General features: G+C 46.9%; 1 protein-coding gene across 1 annotated transcript in view; it reads right to left on the bottom strand.

Moving 5' to 3' along the window:
- Nucleotides 1-21,318, bottom strand: part of Gad1 (glutamate decarboxylase) — a 158,436-nt gene that overhangs the window by 92,072 nt on the left and 45,046 nt on the right. Inside the window, exon 2 of the mRNA XM_075691666.1 lies at nt 3,466-3,699. Within this exon, the coding sequence (XP_075547781.1) occupies nt 3,466-3,699 (234 nt within the window). The remainder of the gene's footprint in view (nt 1-3,465; nt 3,700-21,318) is intronic.

The raw sequence follows: 21,318 nt of genomic DNA, 5'->3' as shown, positions 1-21,318 counted from the left end.
AGCAAACTAGGTTACTCAGAAGGTGGGGCCTTTGAGTGCCCTATAGGAACAGTGAAAGTGTTGTCACAGATAGGTTCGAAAATGTGTGGCACTGAAATGTATATTACCCATGAAAGAAAAGGTCATTGCACCAAATCACTACAACGGACGCGCAGCGGACTTGCGCGTCAAACGTCCCCCGTAACCGGAAGCCCAGGGGGTCTAATCTGTACATGTACACTTATAGTGTATACATGTCCATTTCGGATGCTGCTGAAGTGCTGATTGGTTGGGCTGGGGTACTACCGAGGAGAAAACAGGCGATTACAGCCAGTTTACTAATCGCTGGTTAAGCTCCAGCTGGTCAGCTTCAGCCGAAATAGGTAGAAACTTGCAGAATACCCCCCCTCCCTCCAGAGAAACGCGACAAAGCGCTACCAGCTCCTGCGCATGCGTCTCACGTTCGACAACGAACTCACCTCGTAAGTTGGTTGCGCGAGAGCAAGTGCCCTTAGCGGAGGAAGTTTGAGCACGAAAACGGGGAACGAGCCAACAAAAGCAAGTAAGAGTCACAGAAATGCACCCAATTTAATAAAGGAATGATGCGCTTGACAACGTATATTTGTTGCCGTGAGGATACTTAGGTATAGCACTTGTTGTTACGTGGCGCGATTCCGTAGAGAACAGATCCGGTGAAAGGAGTGTCTGTCATCGCACAGGTAGTACGTATACGCCGACGCGATATTGTGGGTGCTGTCCTGTATTGGGCTATCTTCAGGCGATGATGCAATTCGCGTGAAACGGAAGATTGCGGTAGACCGTGAAAAAAACCTATTGTGCGGATACGCACAATTTTCTGCACAAAGTAAGAAACTCTACAGGATGCACCATGAGCCGACACCGACTCGGTAAAGGCCATCTCGTTGAGGTATCGTTAACAGCGGCTATCCCGCATACCCTGCTTGCAAATGCATGGTACTGCGGACAGTAGGCATTTTCTGCCGCACTTTTCAGATTACGGGGGAGCCTCTGCAGTTTCTGCAGGGATTTCTTTCTTTTCCATTCAGGTGGCATTGAACTTCTGTAATCGTGAATATTTTTAAGTTATGCGGAACTTTTAAAATTGCCTTTGGCAGATTTGTGGCAGATGTAGGCTAAATGCAAAAAAAACAACATCCATGTACCATGCGTTGCATGCAAGTTAAGAACTCCAGGTCGTCAAAATTAGACCGGTGTCCCCCACTACGGCGTGCGTCGTTATCATATTGGGGTTTTGGCACGTAAAACCCCACAATTTCGGGGCTAAGGTCCTTCCCCTCCCCCCCCCCTCTCAGATGCAAAACCAGAATGCCACTGTCAATAGAAATCGTCAATGGTGTCCGCGTTTATTTTCATCTAACCAAATATAATAAAAATATGACAGCCCCCTCCCCCCCTCCCACCCTTCCTGTTTTAATGCATGCTCCACATTCAGTGCACAACTGAGTAATCTCTAGAGGAATGACAGCGAGTCAAAATGCAGCTCTCTGCAAACTCGACTAGCAAGCTTGTTGTGAAAAACTATAGATTTCTCAAGCCAGTTTTCTCAACAGCATCAATGCAATGTCATCGTAAGAACAGTTTTTGCACGCAGCAGGTCGCAACGAAATTTCAACGTTATATAAAGAGTCATGCAGTGTTCAGCGTTAGTCAATAAATATTTCGATATCATATATCCAAAGCAACACAATACTACTTCAGTTTCATTTCACGACGTTGACCAATTGTGTTTCAATAGTCTGTCAACAAAATTTCACATAGCGCAGCAAGCACACTATAGCGGGCGAAAACGACGTTTTGCGCATCGCAAAGAAGTTGTTCTTGAGAAGATGACTGTGCCCCCTGTGATTGCTGTCCCGGAAAATGTATCCATAGCCAGTGGAATCGCTGAAATCTGTCTTTTTAATGCGAAGCGTTCTTTGAATTACGCCAGGCTCGCGTCAAACACAAGTGCTTGCTTTAGGCAAACACGTTGCTCCACCTCGTAACTCTTCGAAGAACCCCAAACGGTGCTGAACAGCCAGCAACTTGCAAAATGCTTCGCATAGCAGTGATCCCCACAATAGCTGGGATTTGCATAGTTTGTTTTTGTAAGAATATGGGCTGCTGTTAGCACCATTCACGTGAAGGAAGTCGGTGTTGCAGCTTTTGTTCATTAGTGAATAAATATTTGCGAGTGGCGAGATCGCATTGTTTTAGGCGTCGTTCCTAAGTCTTCCGTGCGGCCACTTTTTCGATGCTTTTACACGTCCCGAACTCCCTGCCAGCATTCAGTCATCTACTCGCCCGCGTGACACTGAGAGTCTCCACTTACGAGTTGATATCACGCGGTTTCCCGACATCCCGGCGGGGGTGGGTGTCCTGAAATCGGAGGCCTCAATAATAGCAGGAACGCCAGCCTGGAATTCTGGCGGTGCCCCCACTTAGTATTGGCGAGGGCGAAAATGTTGCTGTGGTCGTGGCTCTTGCTCTGCCATGTGATTGTTTCTGCTGCTTACGATTATTTTTACTTCAATGTCGCTGAAGTGAGACCGTTCGCGATCGCTTGTTTTTTACGCTAGATGCGCGAAGCGTGATCGCACTCGCAGCCTTGTTATCCAGCAGAGGATTATCGGCGCCGTCGGGTGACCCGGCGGGCCGATGTGAGCACAGCTTGTGCTCGCGTTGCCCGCACTTCTTCCTTACTCAAAACGCAAGAGCAAGAAAGAACGGTTAAGCAGCGACAAAATGTGATTGGAGCGCGATGTTCCCTCTTCATTTTAATCTCTGTTTCTTTTTAGTAGTAGTTTGGTTATTATTAATTTCATGATGAACAACTTGCAGCGCACGATAACGAGATGCTTTGTCTCGGTAATATCAAGCACTAATTTGTTGTTGACCATTGTTCCACCTTGGCTCTCTCTCTTTTTTCGACAGTGAGGGGAAGAAAAATAAAGAAACAACTTTGCGATATCACTGATTGTGGCGCAGAACAGAGTGTGTCCGGAAGCAGACACCAGAGGAATGTGCAATGCACAACAATTTTATATCGTTCCTTACAAGTCCAGTCAGAATTACACGTGCCTGTTGACAGCCTTCAAAGAAACGTGATTGAACTTGCACAGCGCTTTCGTCTGCACCATCTTTCTTTCTTTCTTTCTTTCTTTCTTTCTTTCTTTCTTTCTTTCTTTCTTTCTTTCTTTCTTTCTTTCTTTCTTTTCCACTACTCTCCTTTGCACAAAAACTATCAGCGTTCTTAGACGAACTTTGCCGAGTCATTGAACATTGGGAATTGTCAGGCCTGTCATGTGCGCCTTTACAAGTAATACAGAAAAATAGACAGAGGCGGAAATCTAGCTTTTTTTTTGCTTCTCAATTAAGAACGCAAGCAAGCAGACAGGCGGGCAAATGGATGCGCGTCAATCGGCGCTGCAGCCGTCGAGCCACTGCAGGCGCATGCACGCGTACCTGTGCGCACTTGGTGCTTGAGCGCTTCGGCGCAGTCTGCCAGCACACGCTGCAGCGGCTGCGGCTCGTCGGGCAGCTCGAGGTCCAAGATATTGATCAGCTCCTCGGGCATGTGGAACTCGAGTATCTTGCTTGAGCGGTCCTGTTGCTTGTCGACGTAGGCCCACAGTATGTCGAAGACGCGTTGCAGGAACTCTCGTGTCGGCCCGGAGTCGTCCCGGAAAGGGTAAAGATCTGCGAAGGCAACACGTGACACGAAGAAGTAAGTGAGCTGTTTGTGTAGTAAATCTAGTTCACAGATATAGTGCGTTAGACGTACTTGGAATGGAAGGTAGGGCAAAATAACACAATCATAAGGGCTTGTGCTACGGCTTGTGCTACGGCTTGTGCTACGGCTTGTGCTACGGCTTGTGCTACGCAGCCTCCCTTATTATTAAGTCTTTCTTGCGCTACTTTCAATTACAAGTATTTCAACTCTTTGTAGTTATCAGCCGTAAGGTTTACTTAGGTATTAATATTCCTGTAGGTTCTCCAGCCGTTTGCAGTCCTATGTCCAACAGTTAGTATTGTTCAACCTGGCCAACAACAGCGGCGACTGCGAGCGTATAAACGACAGACGCCGGACAAAAGAAAGAATGAGACACACGTAGAGCACTGCACTCATGTGGCATCCAAAACGCAGAGGCCCATTTTCCGCCACGGAAGACACACTGACAGGTTTTTTGAAGACAATTTCTTCTTGGGCAACTTCACACGCATTTGGCGTACGTGGGATCGAAGTCTATTTGACATCTTGATCAAGAAACGGTCCTTTCGCGTCTCCAGTGCGTCGTAGCATGTCGAAAAAGGTGTCAAATTGGAGGCCCGGAGGAGACAAAAAGCAGTGATTAGTAGCACAGTAAATAAAATTAATTGTGTGGGCATAATTGGCGACAATATAGTCGAACATTAGCCACATTGTACCATAGACCAAGTTATCTCCGGGATGGGCCCCCACCTGGCCTCTTGGTAAAAAAAATAAAAAATAAAGGAAGGCATGTCAACCAAAATTGACGCGAAAGAAGGCAACGTCGACCTACATGTGGTTAAAAAAGGACACATGAAAATGAAAAAAAGGATAGAGGGTCCGGGGAAATAAATGTGATATCTTGCAATAGAAGGAAGGAAATATAGCAAATAGCTCGAAAATGTAATGTAATTACAAAGTTGCCCACAATTTCATTACATATACCATGTACATATCCCATGTACATGTATATATACCATGTACATACATATACCATGTACCTCGATCTTGTCTTCTTTCGCGCCGACTTTGGTGGACGACCTTTTCTTTTTATTCGCATATCACCTTCGCCTCAAAAATAAGCCATATAGCCATGGACTGCGATTGCGAGCTAGAACAACACAGCTATGATATTTTGGAATGCAGATGCGCTTTTTGTCTATTAATTCGGTTCTTTACATTGCTGCAGTGTTCCCGACGCAGTCATTCAGGTAACGACTGGTTTGCCCATTATGGAAGTGTCCCAGCTAACGTTAGCCAAGCTGTTCAACAAAATAATTTATTTTAAAAAAGCGGTGCAAGATACGGTTTTAAGACCTACGGTGTTTATTTGACAAAATGCTGACAGTAGAACAGCGTAGATCTTGTAACTGTGTCTTGCCCAGTGTTTTTAAAATATTTACTATACACTCCTTACACGCTCGCAATGCTCAGCCAACTCGCCTAATTTTAGCCCTGTTGACGAACGACTGGACGAGCATTCATTTCTGTGTGCTCTGCATTGAACCTGGCCGAGTGAGCGTACAAAGAAGAAGAGTCGGAAACATGGTTAAAGAAATAGCTGCGTTGGCGAATGGAGTCCCATAGAAGAGCGATGGCCGACACCCTGCAAGATCTGACGCACATGACTTTTGTAGACGTCGTTTTCCTCGGAGGCACCGCGGCCATGAGGAAGAGAGCGCAACGACTGCTGGTTGCCTTCGTGCGAGACACGGGGCTCTTCGACACCTGGTGATGCGCACAGTGGTACTCACAGGAGGCTCAGGTGGCACAGTTGCCGGTTATACCTATGCCAGGCTAACCCCGCCTGCTGCGACAACGCGACCACTACCCCATGGCCACTGTATACGGAAGAAGTGTCAGCGAACAGCGTGTAGCTTGTCTGAGGAATGTCGAAGGTGCTGCAGGAAGTAATCTTTTTTTTCTATTTCCGGTGGGAAACTGGGTAGATGAGCGCGGTTACTTCCTTTTCCCCCTGCCTCAGGAGTCGCAGAATGCGAAAGGAGTCTCGGACGCAGCGGCCAGATTCCGTTGGGGGCGTATGCAAGAACGCTCGTGCGCTTGAGTCCCGAGTGGGCAAAACAATTCCGGAGCAAGGCGGAGCATTGTTCGCATTGGTCCTCTACTCTGACTGACCGGCCGCTAAATTAATTGTACGCGAGCGCTCGCGCCACCCACGCAGTAAGCGAAGTACGTCCGCTACATATCATGCGCTGAGCGATGCAGAAAGGCTAGCTTTAGTAGCAAACACGTGACGCAAGCACGTTATTTTGGCAAAATCCATTATAGCTGGAGTTGTGTTTATTCTTGCGACGAGACCATTGATGATGCAGGATGGCCTCCACACTGGCATCGTTCCGCACAGGCACGAGTTGTGTGTTCTGTTTTATACAGTAATGCTAAACTCCAGTTAGGGTAGATAGCTGGGCGTCCTGGTTGAGCATGATCTGATGTGAAAAGCGCGAATACGACCACGAATAGAGAGAAAACCTGAAAAAAAATTTTGCGTTTTCTTTCGCGATTAAACATTGTTGGAAGAGGCACCCTATGTGTGTGTTTTTTTTTCTTTGTCCGTCCTCGTTCTCGCACCTTTCACATCGGATCATACTAAACAGCAGGTAATAACAATGCATTACGTCAGTAGTGCCTACACCTGGTCGCACTTCTTGCTGAAAGAATGGTTATCTTGTCCTGCAGTTGAACTATATGCCACATACGGCCACAGAGAGCGCACAGGGCTTCGGAGTTGTGTTCTTGGGGGAGTTTGGTCTTTAAAAACTTGCCGCACATCGGGTCAGTCAAACTGAGCTCATTTTGTTGTAAACTGCTAATTATGACTACTTTCTCAAGGAAAGCTGCCTCTGTGTAATTCGTTCATATTGTCAAGGGTATAAACTATTTACACGATGTATTTACACGATGCGTATATATACAGCAGCACAGAACCCCGAGAGGCTGTTGCCATTTCATCGTCTCCACCGTCGACGACTGTGTCCTCTTTTCCACCGTAACACGACCCCCGGCAGAAAAAGCACCGTCCCGCTGCTTCAGATGGGGCCATCGGTAAGGGCATAGTACGGCTTAAACCGAGAGACGTGTACGACGTCAGGTGATGTGGAACCGGGTGGCATGACGGAGGTCTCGGGGATGATCTCGTAAGTGACATGGGTCACTTGACGTAGAACACGGTAAGGGCCTTTGTAGCATGGGAGGAGTTTCTCGGAGAGCCCCACTCGGTGGCAAGGGGACCAAAGTAGCACGAGAGAGCGTGGTGAAATATATGTGTCACGATGGCGGTGATTGTAAGCGTGTCGTTCAGATTCCTGCGATGCCAACAGACGAGTACGGGCAAGCTAGCGCTCATGGTCGGCGTGGGCGATGGCATCGCGGGAATACTCGGTCCTCGGATCCTGTATCAAGGGGAGGGAAGCGTCCAATGGTAATACTGGTTCACGACCGAAGAGTAAGTAGAAGGGGGAATACCCAGCAGTATCGTGGCGTGATGAATTATAGGCGAACGTGACGTAGGGCAGCGCCACAGCCCAGTCCTTGTGGTCGGGTGAAACGTGTTAAGATAGCATGTCAGTAATAGTTCGATTAAGTCGCTCAGTAAGGCCGTTGGGCCGGGGATGATAGGAGGTGGCCAGTTTGTGCTTGGTAGAGCATGATCGTAGGATATCGGCGATGACTTGGGAGAGGAAAGTGCGGCCTCAGTCAGTAAGGAGCTGTCACGGGGCGCCATGTACTAAAATGATATCCCGGAGTAGGAAATCTGCGTCATCGGTTGCGCGGCTCGTGGGAAGTGCCCGAGTGATGGCATAGCGCGTCGCATAATCAGTAGCCACAGCGATCCACCTGTTGCCAGAGCTGGACTCAGGGAAAGGACCAAGGAGATCCAAACCCACGCGAAAGAACGGCTCAGGTGGAATGTCGATCGGATGTAAGTACCCGGCAGGAAGCGTTGCTGGCTTTTTGCGATATTGACAGGGCTTGCATGCAGCTACATAGCGCCGTACGGAGCGTGCGAGGCCGGGCCAGTAGAAGCGGCGGCGCACGCGGTCGAAAGTGCGAGCAAAGCCAAGGTGTCCGGCAGTTGGGGCGTCATGAAGCTCCTGAAGCACGGTTGAACGGAGGTGTTGAGGAAAGACAAGGAGAAGGGGAGGATCGTCAGGATGAAAACTGCGTCGGTACAATATCCCGTGGTTGAGAACGAACCACCGTAACGATGGATCAGTAGGAGCAGATTCCATTCGGTCTATGAGGGTCCTCAAAGTAGGGTCATGGCATTGCTCGTTCGCCATGTCCAAAAGCTGGGAAATGGAAAGAACATTTGCGGAAGCGTCCATGTCGGCGTTGGCAGGCGTGTGTACAGGGTAACGGGACAAACAGTCGGCGTCCTTGTGTAGGCGACCAGACCTATACACCACCGAATAGGAATACTCTTGTAGCCGCAAAGCCCATCGTCCAAGCATCCCTGTGGGATCTTTTAAGGACGAAAGTCAACAGAGGGCGTGGTGATCCATTACAATAGAAAAAAGCCTGCCGTATAAATAGGGGCGGAATTTCGCCACTGCCCACACAACGACCAAACATTCGCGCTCGGTAATGAAGTAGTTCCGCTCCACAGGTGACAAAAGACGGCTAGCGTACGCGATGACACGTTCACGGCCGTGTTGAACTTGTGCAAAGACGGCACCGATTCCGTGGCCACTGGCATCGGTGCGCACCTCTGTAGGGGCTGAAGTAGCGAAATGTCCTAGAATCGGTGGGGTGGTGAGCATGGTGGTAAGGCGAGAAAAGGCGGTGACTTGAGAGGATCCCCATGAAAACGGCACACTTTTCTTCAGGAGATCTATGATAGGGCGTGCTATCGTGGCAAAATCTTTAACAAAGCGGCGGAAGTAAGAGCAAAGGCCCACGAAACTTCGCGCCCCGGAGTATCACCCACACGCTTGTGAAGGAGGATACACAGAAATCTTAAACTTATACAGAGGGACGAGAGCCAAATATCCCCCACCGCACAAAGCTCTAACGCAGGAGGAAGCAACGAGTTGGCGCAGATTGCAGACAAACTCCTTCCCAAATTTATACATCCTAAACAAAATGTACCCAACACAATACAGAGACACCTGCCCATGGTGTGGGGCCACACCCACACTATATCATGTCGCATAGGAATGTAAACACAATAAATCATTCCACCAACACAATAACCCGAGTGCGGAGCAATGGGAGAGTCGGCTTACCAGCTGCGAGCTCACGGCCCAAAGGGCCTTAGTGCAGCACGCTAGTGAGGTAGCTAGGCTCAGTGGAGCCCTGGAATAGGGGCCCACCCTTGCCGGAAGAGGCTCCAAGTCGCCGGCGCCCAAGACGACCGAGACCTCGAGAGGCTAAATCCTTGAAGGAACCAAATAAAGTTTTTCTCTCTCTCTCTATCTCTCGGACATCTTTTGCGGACCGTGGAACCGAGAACTCTTTCACGGCGCGAATTTTCTCTGGATCCGGTCGGATGCCAGTCGCATTAACGACATGTCCGAGAACAGTAATCTCACGGTGGCCGAAGTTACATTTCTTGGAGTTGAGCTGTAGACCGGCCTTGCGAAAAACGGCAAGTACAGCTGAAAGGCGCTCAATATGTGTGCTGAATGAGGGCGAGAACACAATATCATCATCTAGGTAGCAGAGAGAAGTCGACCACTTGAATCCTTGGAGTAATCAGTCCATCATGCGCTCAAAGGTAGCCGGAGCGTTGCATAGCCCAAAAGGCATAACTTTGAATTGGTAAAGACCATCAAGCGTTATAAAGGCGGTCTTTTCACGATCTAGGTCATCGACAGCGATTTGCCAATATCCGGACCGCAGGTCGATGGACGAAAAATACGATGTCCCGTATAGGAAATCGAGGGCGTCATCGATAAGAGGTAACGGGTAGACGTCCTTCTTCGTTATGCGGTTAAGGCGGCGGTAATCGACGCAGAACCTCCATGAACCGTCCTTCTTTTTGACCAGCACGACAGGGGATGCTCAGAGACTTGACGATGGCTCAATGATGTCTTTCGCTAGCATCTTGTCAATATCGGTTTTGAAGACGTGACGCTCCGAAGCTGACACTCGGTAGGGGCGCCGATGGAGGGGTGGATTATCGCCTGTAGATATACGATGTTTGAGAAGTGACGTCTGGCCTAAGGGTCGGTTGTTCAGGTCGAATATATCCTTGTAGGAAAGCAGTAGAATGCAGAGCTCTTAAGTCTCTGCAGGAGTGAGATCCGGGGTGATCATATTCCTAATGTAGTTGTCGGTACATTTAGCAGACCGGAAAGGCTCACAGGCAGCATCGACGGCGAAGGTCTCAACGCAACTAACTTCGAAAGGAGTGATTGTAGCCAGGATGATATCTTTCGGCAGAATTTGCTTAGCGAGCCCGAAATTCACCACAGAGAGATACGTGCGATTGTCTGTGACCCTCACTGTTGTATACGGAACGGTAACGTTGTGGGTGAGAACGATGGCAGTTATGGGAGCGGAGATGTAATCACCATCGGGAACTGGCGTAGAAGGCGACATATCGATGTATGTGAAGACCTGTGGTGGAACGTGAACAAAATCAGTCGGTCTTAGGTGAATTTCGTGCGGTGTCGGAGGAACGTCCAGCAGAGGCAGGTCAAGACGCACAGTACTTGAGGAACAATCGATTAGCGCTGAATGGGCGGAGAAGTCTAGGCCTATTATGAGGTCATGGGGGCATTGGTCAAGCACAGCGAAAAGGACGACAGTATGGCGGCCGCAAATGCTCACACGTGCAGTACACATTCCGACCACGGTCACCATGCTACCGTCGGCGATTCGTACGAACCGAGTAACGGAAGGCGTAACAATTTTATTTAAATGGTGGCGCAGGCGGCTGGTCATAATCGATATGTGTGCTCAGGTATCTATACATGCTATGACGGGTGTGCCATCAACTTGGACGTCAAGAAGTTTATTTCTCGAGAACAGCGTCTAAGGAGGATGTCGCGGCGAATGCGACATTGCAGCACCACCTCGAGGTGCCGCATTGCCTAGTTTTCCTGCTGGGACGGTCCTGGGTAGGTCGGCGACGGCGAGCGGTGAACCTGGGGCGGACGTGGCTGACGACGTTGAGGCGAGGGCGAGCGACGTCGGAAGCTTCATAGAAGCGACGGGGTGAGGTACTTCGGGGCGAACTTGCATTCTGGGAGGTGTTTCGAGGAGGGGACGGCCAACGGCTCCGGCAGTGATGGGAAACGTGACCGATTCGGCCGCAGCAGAAACACATCGGTCTGTCGTCAGGTGTACGCCAGTCCGATGGCTTTCTGGTGGTAGTGTAGGGATAACGAACACTGTGAGGTGGACTGCGATAGGGCCGACGCATAGGAGTAGGGCGGGTGTCAGGGCGACTCAAGGAGCAGGCGCCGGGGAGACCCATATTAGCGATTTCCTGGCGAACCACGGACTGGATCAGCGATATCGTCTCAGCAGTGTTGTTCCAAGACGTCTGTTGAGGCGAGGCAGGGAACGCTGCTTCGAGGTCACGGCGTACAATTCGGGTCACGTTTTCGCTTGGTGGTGGCGAGCTAGATTGGTCGGTGGGGTCGGTACAGGAAGAGGTCGCTGCAGTATTTGGAAGCCGTGTAAACCTATTGTATATGCGGCGACTCTTCGCTTGCTCGAAACGGCACCATTCCTTCACGATGGCGTCGACAGTCGATAAGTTTCTAAAGACCAGAAGGTTGAATGCGTCGTCCGTGATGCCTTTGATAATGTGTCCAACCTTGTTCGCCTCTGGCAAGCACGTGCCGATTTTATGACAGAGGGCTAGGACTTTCTGAATGTAAAAGACATACGACTCAGTAGCAGTTTGGGCACGCTTGGCGAGTTGTCTTGGCGGCTAGTTGTCGACCGGTCGGATTGCCAAAAACGTCCGACAGCTTCTCTTTAAACAAGTCCCAGCTGGTGAGCTCTTCTTCGTGTGTGTAAAACTACGTACACGGTGTTCCGTCGAGGTAGAACACGACATTGGCCAGCATTATGATCGGACCCCACCTGCTCACCTTGCTGATGCGCTCATACATCTTCAACCATTCTTCTACGTCAACGCCTTCGAGGCCCGTGAACTTGTCGTGGTCTTGTGGCTGAGGTAGAGCAACGTAATGGGTATGCGTAGTCGGCATTGTAGCTGCAGACGCGGTGCCTTCCATTGGAAGCATGGTCCCGGGCTGGGTGAGACGTCCGCTGCGATGCTCCGTGGCGATGACGCGTACCCAGCACCTTCACCAAAATGTCACGAGTATAAACTATTTACACGATGTATTTATACGATGCGTATATATACAGCAGCACAGAACCCCAAGAGGCTGTTGCCACTTCGTCATCACCGTCGACGACTTTGTCCTCTTTTCCACCGTAACAATATAATCCTAACGCTTATTTTCCGCAGTGCACCTTCTCAATAACAAAATACCTTGGTATTCAGCAATATCAGCTGGCCCTGGTTGCTATGTTCTGTACATTCAAGCACTAAAGGGGGGCACAGAGAAGCCCAGAGGTTTGGTGCAGTTACTAGCGCTTCTATTTTCTTGCTAATGAAGACGCACATCGTATGGCCTGGTGGAGAATCGAAATGCCACATCGCAGTTCACAAACAGCACAAACATTGTCTGCACGAATGAAAAGAACTGTGACATCCGTGATAGCTATACTGTTTGCACTAAATCAAGCCTTTACAGGTAAGTTGTAGGGAATAGATAAGTTGTTGAGGATCTCTGCCGAAGGCGGATATCCACAATGTGTCTGGACGGAGATCCGGAAATCCTCCAATCATTTCATCATCCCGAACCTCTCCCAAGAGATAGACACACACGTTGCGGGAAGGAGAAGCCCCCTGTTTCGCCTACAGGGATGCATTCCTCGTGTTTCCTTTTACAATCTCATCCCTTACTCTCAGCCCCTCTAAGCAGTCGCCAGGCCTACTGCCCACACCGCAATTAGAGGAACAAAGCCAACGGCGCTAAACGATTGCGCTTTCCCCGTCACAAGGGAGACCACCGCTTTCGCCGAGAGGCGCCCCAGCGCGAGGAATTCATTAGCCCTCGCCACCGCGGGAGGCACCGTCGATTCGGGATGGGGGACTCCCCCAAGGGAAGGGTGGCTCGGGAAGCTGGGAGTCGAGCAGTTTACGTTCACTCGGCGCAGCGCGTCGTGGCTGGAAGCAGCCCCCGAGTCGGCGCGTTGCCTGTCGACACCATGTGTCGCCGATCATTTATTCCCTCAGCGTTCTTTTTCATTGTTACTTCCACCTTGCGCAGTAAGGAACCATCCCCTCTTAGTTCCCGTTTTTCTATTGCGAAACGCTCAAGCCAAACAGGATGTATTAAGAAAAGGAACAAAACTGCAAAAATACGGGCAATTCGGAGTGACTGGGGACTTCTGGCAGTGACGGAATGGCTTTTGAGAATTAAAGATTAGAAAACGCGTGCTCCAATTACGTACACAAAATGAGATGTCGGAAAGAAAGCGCTATGACTAAATAACTGAACGTTAAGCATGGGGAGAGGGGGCGCGGGGGGTGGGTACGAATAACAGCGCAAACAACGGGGCGTCCAGACTGAGACCGACGAAACGCTGGCTATGAACCACTATTTTATTGCGCACACAGCAGTAGGTGCAGGAGCTTGAATAGGCTGGAGGGAGAGGAGAACATATGAAAATGGGAATAAATCGTCATAAAGATAGCCACGATAAACAATATAAGAAGGCACAACTAAGTGGTCGCCATCATTTATGTGCAAGATACGCGAGTTCCTCGGTGAGGAGCTATATCGATGGCACACTCACGCATATTGTCGATGCAGAAGGCCTCGTATATCTCACGTGCCCGCTGGGAACCATAGCGCCTTAGTATTTTGTATTGATGAAATAATGTACGACAACCATAACGGGAGATATGCGCAGCTAGGCGGCTGTCAACACGCCCCTTAATTAAATTGGAATGTTCTTTGAGGCGGTCATTTACACAACGGCCAGTTAGGCCGATGTAGCATCGACCGCAAGAAACGGGCATCTCATACACTACGTTGTGCCAGCAATCAACAAACTTTTTTTTTTACCACACGTGCGAGGTCCTGTGTCTTCCCTATTCACTTTTTGGCACATATTGGGCGATTTGTTTTTCGTTGAAAAAACAACTGTGATCCTTGCCTTTTGTGTTACGTTTTTATACAATAAAACACTCGGTGCAAATAAGGAATGACCGCGGTTCCTGAATGCAAACTTTTCTCTTTTGAATGTTTTTTTTTTTTGCTGTTTTACGTCTGCTAAAGGACATTCGGCAATCGGGGACCGTACATTGTCAGGATAGCCTGCCATTCGCAGTCTGAGCACTTGGGAGTCAAAACTGCTGCGCACTGTGTGAAGGAACGAGCGCGACAAGGCGGCCCCTAAACAAGATATGGCAATATAGCTTCGCTAACTGTTTCAAACTCTGAAAATAAAGTATAACAATGCATTTTTATTAGCATTGCGAATTATATGCTGAATACTCTACGCATTTGTGCTGCTTAGTTTTGATGGGCGTATTTCTGCTGCTGTTGACTTCCTGTGGTGGCGAAGCAGATCAGGAAGCACTGTGACTTTCCTCTTTCTTTATCGTCGCCATCACTTTTATAAAAATATGGAATAACTGGTCGATTTGTTCACTGATTGATTGGTACTCGCGTAGCTTTCACTCCACTATGCTTCAGGCATGCCTGTAAAATCCTCTGTCCGCAAAGGAACGCCCCTGATGAAGCTTAGTAGAGAATACAAAACCTGTTTTTTTTTTTTTTGTGTGTGTGTGTGTGTGAGTCGTCTAGAACTTAATCCAATCACTTTCACGCGGCGCTATCGCGTAGTAGCTCACTGGACATGCGCCCTAGGGCGTTCTCGCTGCTCGATGACGCTCCATGCAAACCACACGGTGTTACTTATTATGGAACCCAATTTCTTCGACAAGACACTACTGCCTCACAGGTTAGCACGGAGTGTCAAGTAGCTATGACATAACGACTCAGAGAACAGAGAAGAAAATCGGGGCGGACGGCTTGCCTATGAACCAGTTTTCACTAACAAGCGGCAAGCAGTGGGCAACGCCAGAGGCAATATTACGGGGTGCACAACAAATCGTAAAACGAACAAGAATTTTCATGGCATAATCTCTTTTGACTATGGGTTTTGTTCGTGAATATTTCTTGAATGGCAGCACGTTTTCGTGTGAAAGCACATATAGGATTTTGTAGGATGTGCCACTCGCATTTTTCGGGGGGGGGGGGGGGGGGGGTCAGTTCTTTTCAGCTCTTAAAATATAAAATTTTAATAAGGACACGTTATCGAAGGAAAATAGATTTCACGCCGTAAACTTCCTTAGCTCACAACCAAATCCTGTTGCTCACTAAAATATCAAGCAGACTGAACCAGTTTAACGATGCCAAACTTCTAAAATTGTCCCGTACTCCTCCTCTCAGTCATCGTTTATTTTGCGCACACTTTGTAAATTGAGAAAGGAGTGCAGGAATGCGGATATTAAACAGAAGATATGCGGAGATGGAATGGCTTAGCTTCTCAAGGCAACAACAATAAGAAAAAAAGCGGCAAGTGAATTAATAGGGGTCGCAGTCCGAACGATTGCCGCGGGAGAAAGGCAGTGTGGACGGGGGAGGCAACAGCGGCGTGCACAAATATGCAAAAACTACCCCGCGCGCGCCCCGACAGACAGCCGACAGCTGCTGACGAGAAATGGGTCTCGGTCCGGCTCCCCGGTGGCGTACCTTCACGAGTCGCTGGCTTCACGAGCGGGGCTGCTGGCTCCCGATAAGGTGCGTGCGGGGAGAGACGTCATATTTTTATAAGCCTCCACTCCCCCCCTCCTTTCAGCCATGGGCTCCGCAGAGGGGAGGGCGCACGTTGCGAGTTAGGCGAGAGCCTGCGCCGCGCTACGTCGTATCGAACTGTCACGAGCGCCCATCGCGGCCATCGCTTATGGCGCCCTACAATGGCCACAGGGTGCATGCCAACCAGGCTCTCGGAACGCTGCCTCCCTCTCCAACCGCGTCTTGCAGCCATCGGATGCGTTTCCGAGCCGATACTGCCTCTGGATGCGTGCCAGAAAGTTTGTGTGTACGCGTGCGCTTTCTGACAAGTGTCCGTATACGTACCGCGGGGCAACCCACGTACTTCCAACCCAAATATGCGTTACGTATCTGGCCGGCAGGTTCGATTTTTCCTGCTCCTGCCAGACGTTCTTTATTCGAAGTTCCTGCGTTTTTTTTTTTCTTCATGCGGCCACTACGTTGGTGCTGATGCTTACACGAAACTGAAGCGTGCTCAGTTGCGTCCACTCACCAGCGTCACTCGGTGCCGCATCGGCCTCGCTTCCTATCGCGGAATTCCAAACGTGGGATCCAGCTGCTGCACGGGCCTGGCGGAGTTCCATGCTCCCACCCCGTGCTCATCCTGTGCCGCGGCTTTTTCACGCTAGCGCTCTGGCTTTGTCTTTTTTTTTTCTTTCGTAGCTTACGATGATTCTTGAAAGCGTTGTGTCTAATCCAGCGTCCTCTCTCCGGATAGAAAAAAAGCTGCGCGGAACGGTTGAAAGGCAATCCCCAAATAACACACGCCAGGAGATGTTGTGCGCGAGGCTGCGAAGAAGCATTCACGAAGCGTATAAAAATGGCAGTCGCCTTCTGGCAGCGTTGCTGCTGGAAGACTCAGGAACTAGCTTTCTTTTTCTCTCCGTTTTACTCAGCCTATTCGTACAGGGATAGACAGTATATATATTTCTTGCTCTCGCGCGCTTTGAGCAGGCACAATTAACCCCAGATCAGTCGCCATTTTTCGGCACGGAGAGCACAGACACGGCGTTTGATGACAGGACAGCTGATGACAATGCCGTGACGAGCGAACGCCATCTGTGTCAAGTACGTGAGAAAAACAGACTCAGTGTTCACATGGCCGTTCCTTTCGCCAGTTTCCGACAAGTTATGGCTGTCGCCAACAAACTCTCCAAATTCTGGTCTTTACACTAAACAAAATAAAGACCAGCAGAAGACCAAGTACTATTGCCTTTTGATATGAAGAAAAACGCGACATATTAGCAGTCTAAGAACCATATATATTAGAGAATAAAATAACAGGTTTCCCAATGAAACACAAAGTCCTTGCACCTACCAAAAATTCTAATACTGCAGTAATAATACATAATGAAGGCGTACCAGTATTCCCAATTTTAATAGAAGAAAATATAATAGCAGTAACAGTTACTAAAGATAATAACAAATATCTAATCGTAAACTGTTCCAGCCCACCTCAAGAGTCAATATCATGGGTACTAAATAAATTAGAAAACATTGTCCCTGACATAGCACACAACAAACTCATGCTTTTAGGGTGTTTTAATGCTAAGAATAAAATCTGGGGTAGTAAGACTTGTGACGAAAAGGGCGAAGGCCTATTAAAATTACTATTAACATAATTTAGTAATACTAAATGATCAAAATTCTCTACCCACATTCAAAACAACAAGGGCAAAAGGATGGATTGACTTAACCATAGCAAATCAAGAATTAAGGGAAGATATTTTAAGCTGGCAAGTACTTAAACACTTTAACAACAGCGATCATAGATATACATAGCTTAACATTAAAATGAAGGACAAAACTATTAGAGGAGATAAAGAAAGATCCATGGTTTAGTGAAGTATCAAATGGAACAAGCACCAAAAATGACATCGAGGAAACAATTAAGGAATTATATAGTAAAGTAGAGACGTTATATAAAATATACAAAAAATAAAGGAAACTTTAAAAAACAAGAACTCATGGTGATCTGAAGACTTATAGATTAAACGTAAAAGAATTTAGAGCCTTGCCCAGAACGTACGAAAGATCTATAGCAGAAATGAGAACTGAATTTGAAAAGATCTACTACTTAGAACATGGCGCTTATGATGACATGACTGAAAACTCCAAGGACAACAGTCGGCATAAGGTGTGTGAAATGGTTAGGAAAAACCCCTTCACTTTACCGTAGCAAATAGCACAAAACCAAGTAAAACTAAGAGTCATATTAGTAAGTATAGAAAAAGACAATGAGGAAATGACAAAATCCTTAGAAGATACAATAAATTACATCTTAGACAAACTGTATCCTGTCACAGAAGTAGAGGTCATAAACCAAACAGAACAGGATAATCAAATAATGAAAACAAATCAGATACCAGAACCAAAAGTTCAGGACAAACCATTCACACAATTAGAATTAGATATTATAATTACAAACCTACGTAAACATGTAGCACCACTTCCGGACAACCTAAACGCCATAATAATTTAAGAACTATAAAAAGAAAAAGGAAAAATATAAATCTTTATAATGAGTGCCTCAAAAACGGATATTCCTCTAAGGAATGAAAGTCATCAAAAGTTATACTCATCCCAAAGGAAAAATGGGAAAGAAAATTTGGAATAAATAAATATTGACTCATGGCTATTAATTCAGTATTAAAGAAGATACCAGAAGATATCACTTATCCCTTCTTAGTAACCAAAAAGTTATTACAAAAGAACCAATACAGATTCAAGCACAAAACATCAATGATTATGGCCCTGCAAAAAATCAAGAGTTATACAAGCTAAAATAGATAGACAAAACATCTCAATTATCTCATTGGATATTAAAATGCCTTTCATTCAATTAAACCTACAGTTATCAAGAGAAAATTAAAGGAAGTAAAATGTTACCAAAACATTACAAATCTACGATATACTTTATGTTACCAAAACATTACAAATCTACGATATACTTACAGACCGCGCACTCATCTATAAAAGTGAAAATGAAAAAAAAATTGTCAAAAATTTAAACATATAGGTTCGCCGCAGGGCTCTCCTCTCAGCCCACTCTTGTGGAAGTTAACTATACCAGGCCTTCTCGAAATAAAATTACCTTCGGACCATTGTGATGCCACAATGGTCGGAAGAAAAAGGAATAAACTTCAACCCAGACAAATCACAATTCTTACTTGTAGGTAAAAAGTACGAAAGTCACCCGCCACACATAAATATGGGTACACATAAAATTACAATGGTAAAAGAAATGAAGGCTCTAGGAGTAGTTTCCGGCAATGCATTTTCTCTCCTACCGCACCTGCAGTATGTAAGAAATAAAGTGGCTGCATTAAGCTATAATATTAACGGAACTTTTAAACAAAAAATAAAACGGCAACCTCTATCAACTAAGGAAAATCTACATTCCAGGCATCGAAAGAATCGCCCTTTATGCATCGCCAGTTTGGTACACAAGAAAATACGTTATTCTCGAAAAGCGCAAAGCTATTCAAAGAGTATCCTTATTAATGATCGCAAAAGCATTTAAGACGACTTCAAACATAGGATTAGCCATATTAGCTAATGTTCCCCCAGTCTGTCTCACAATATAAAAAGAAAGCGAAATGTACTACATACTACGGGAACAAGAAAAAATTAAAATAGAAAAACAACACGTTTACAAGGAATGAAATAACTGAAAAACATTATCTTTGGCAGGATCATCCAGCAGACAGAGTAGAATACGCCTTTACTAAAGAAGATAACCGAACAAAAATGAAAATGTACACAGACGGTTCCAACAAACAAAATAACGTAGGAGCAGCATTTATAATACTAAAAGAGGAAAACCACATGATGGCAAGTAAACAATATCAACTACCACCCTACTCGAACAATTTCGAAGCTGAAACAATAGCAATTCTGAAAGCTATCATATACATAAAAACACTAGAAAATTTGAACAACTACCAACTATTTGCAGATAGCTTGTCTCCTCTTCAAACTATTAGAAACACGGTAAACGACAATAATTTAATCCAGCAAATTGAAAAAGAGTTAAGGACAGTAAACTTTAAAATTAAATAAACATATATTAAAGGACACAGCGGAAACTACAAGAAATAATTTAGCTGACGAACCAGTGAAGGAAGCCGGAAAATAGGCCGCACACGTTGCAATACCAGTTACCAAAACATTCATTAAAAAAAACTTAGACAGGTTATTAAGTGGAGTAAAGCTTGGATAGCAGAAGGTCAAAGCGGCCAGATATACCGATGGGTTAAAAGTATAAAACAAATACCCGAGCACTTTCCAACTAATTACCATACATCACAAGCAATTTCAGGCCATGGCCGATTTCCACACTATATTGGAAGATGTAGAATGAAGGAACGCATCACGTGCCAGTGCAACGCACAAGCCGAAACATTCTATAACTTTTTCGATAAATGTCCCATTGTCCATGTTGAAAGAACTAAATTGGCAGAAATAGTCGGAAAGAAATTACCTAAAATAAAATCAGAAATCATGCAAGACAAAAGGACAGCAAGTATACTAAAAAACGATTCAGATAATCAATGAAACCATTTCACAATATTAAAATAAACGAACACTTAACTATTGAATAACTACACCGCTTTTGAAATCCTAAGCGGGAGATTCTCCTTGCTGGAAGGCCGGAGGCTGAGTCTGCTTTTGGTGCTCAAAAGATCTAACATCATTACCAATACACACAAAAAAAGAAAATGAACAAAAATAAACAAGGAAACAAACAAATAACATAAAGGCACAAGCAGAACCCAAGAAGCAATATTGTTCGTCAAGATGGAAGTTCAAATCCCATGTAATTTCCTTTGCTTGCTTTTCTTTCAATCAATAAATGCTGCTGCTTGTGATCCATTCCCTTGGCTGTGGTCACCCGTGATGGCAGAATCTATACGTCATTCTTCCTCTTTACTCTTTCTATTCTCTAATTCCTTATTTCACATTCCTTCCAAGCTCTTTACCTTTTTTTCTTTTTGTTTTTCTTCTTTTCATCCTAACCTTTGTCCCCATTGTTGTAATCGCACCGCTGGTACGATTTGTTGGGAACTCGGCGCTGACGCCCGTTGTTGCACCTGGGTCGCAAGCCCCAAGGGTAGCGTTGGCCTGGCGGCCTGGGGTACAACTGGAAGCATCCGAAGGTCCCGGCAAAGCATGAGTCGACTGGTAACAACAAAACAACTTGTTTATTCTAACATCGCAAAGAGTTGGCGGTCAGGTTGACCGAAGTAGAGAGACGGGAGTGCACTTTACTCAACAGAAGAAATCGGAGCCCTCTTTTGGCGTCCGGGGGCAGCTGCTTTTATACTCTCGCAGTTGAGGGCAAGAAGGAACCCCTCCATAGACGAGCACGTGACGGTGCCGCTCGGGCACAAAGGGATAAGGTGGCGCAGCGTCGTGTCGGCGCCACTCGGACCCCCCCTTGCTTCACAGTTGTTGGGAGCTCCTCTCCCCGGCTGCCGCGCTTCGACAAGCGAGGGCACCAATATGCACATACACTCACACACGCACATGAAGACACGGGGCATCGGAACATGCCGGGACGCGCTTGGCAGGGAGGCGTAGCGGCGGCGCCGAACGGGCCAAAATGTCTGCCGCTTTGAACGAAGCCCTGGAGTCTGTTGTATCCTCGCCGGCTTTACCGCGCGT

The sequence above is a fragment of the Dermacentor variabilis genome, chromosome 5 (assembly GCF_050947875.1).
Source record: "Dermacentor variabilis isolate Ectoservices chromosome 5, ASM5094787v1, whole genome shotgun sequence".
Classification (NCBI taxonomy): Eukaryota; Metazoa; Arthropoda; class Arachnida; order Ixodida; family Ixodidae; genus Dermacentor; species Dermacentor variabilis.
This window is presented reverse-complemented; position numbering and strand designations above follow the sequence as displayed.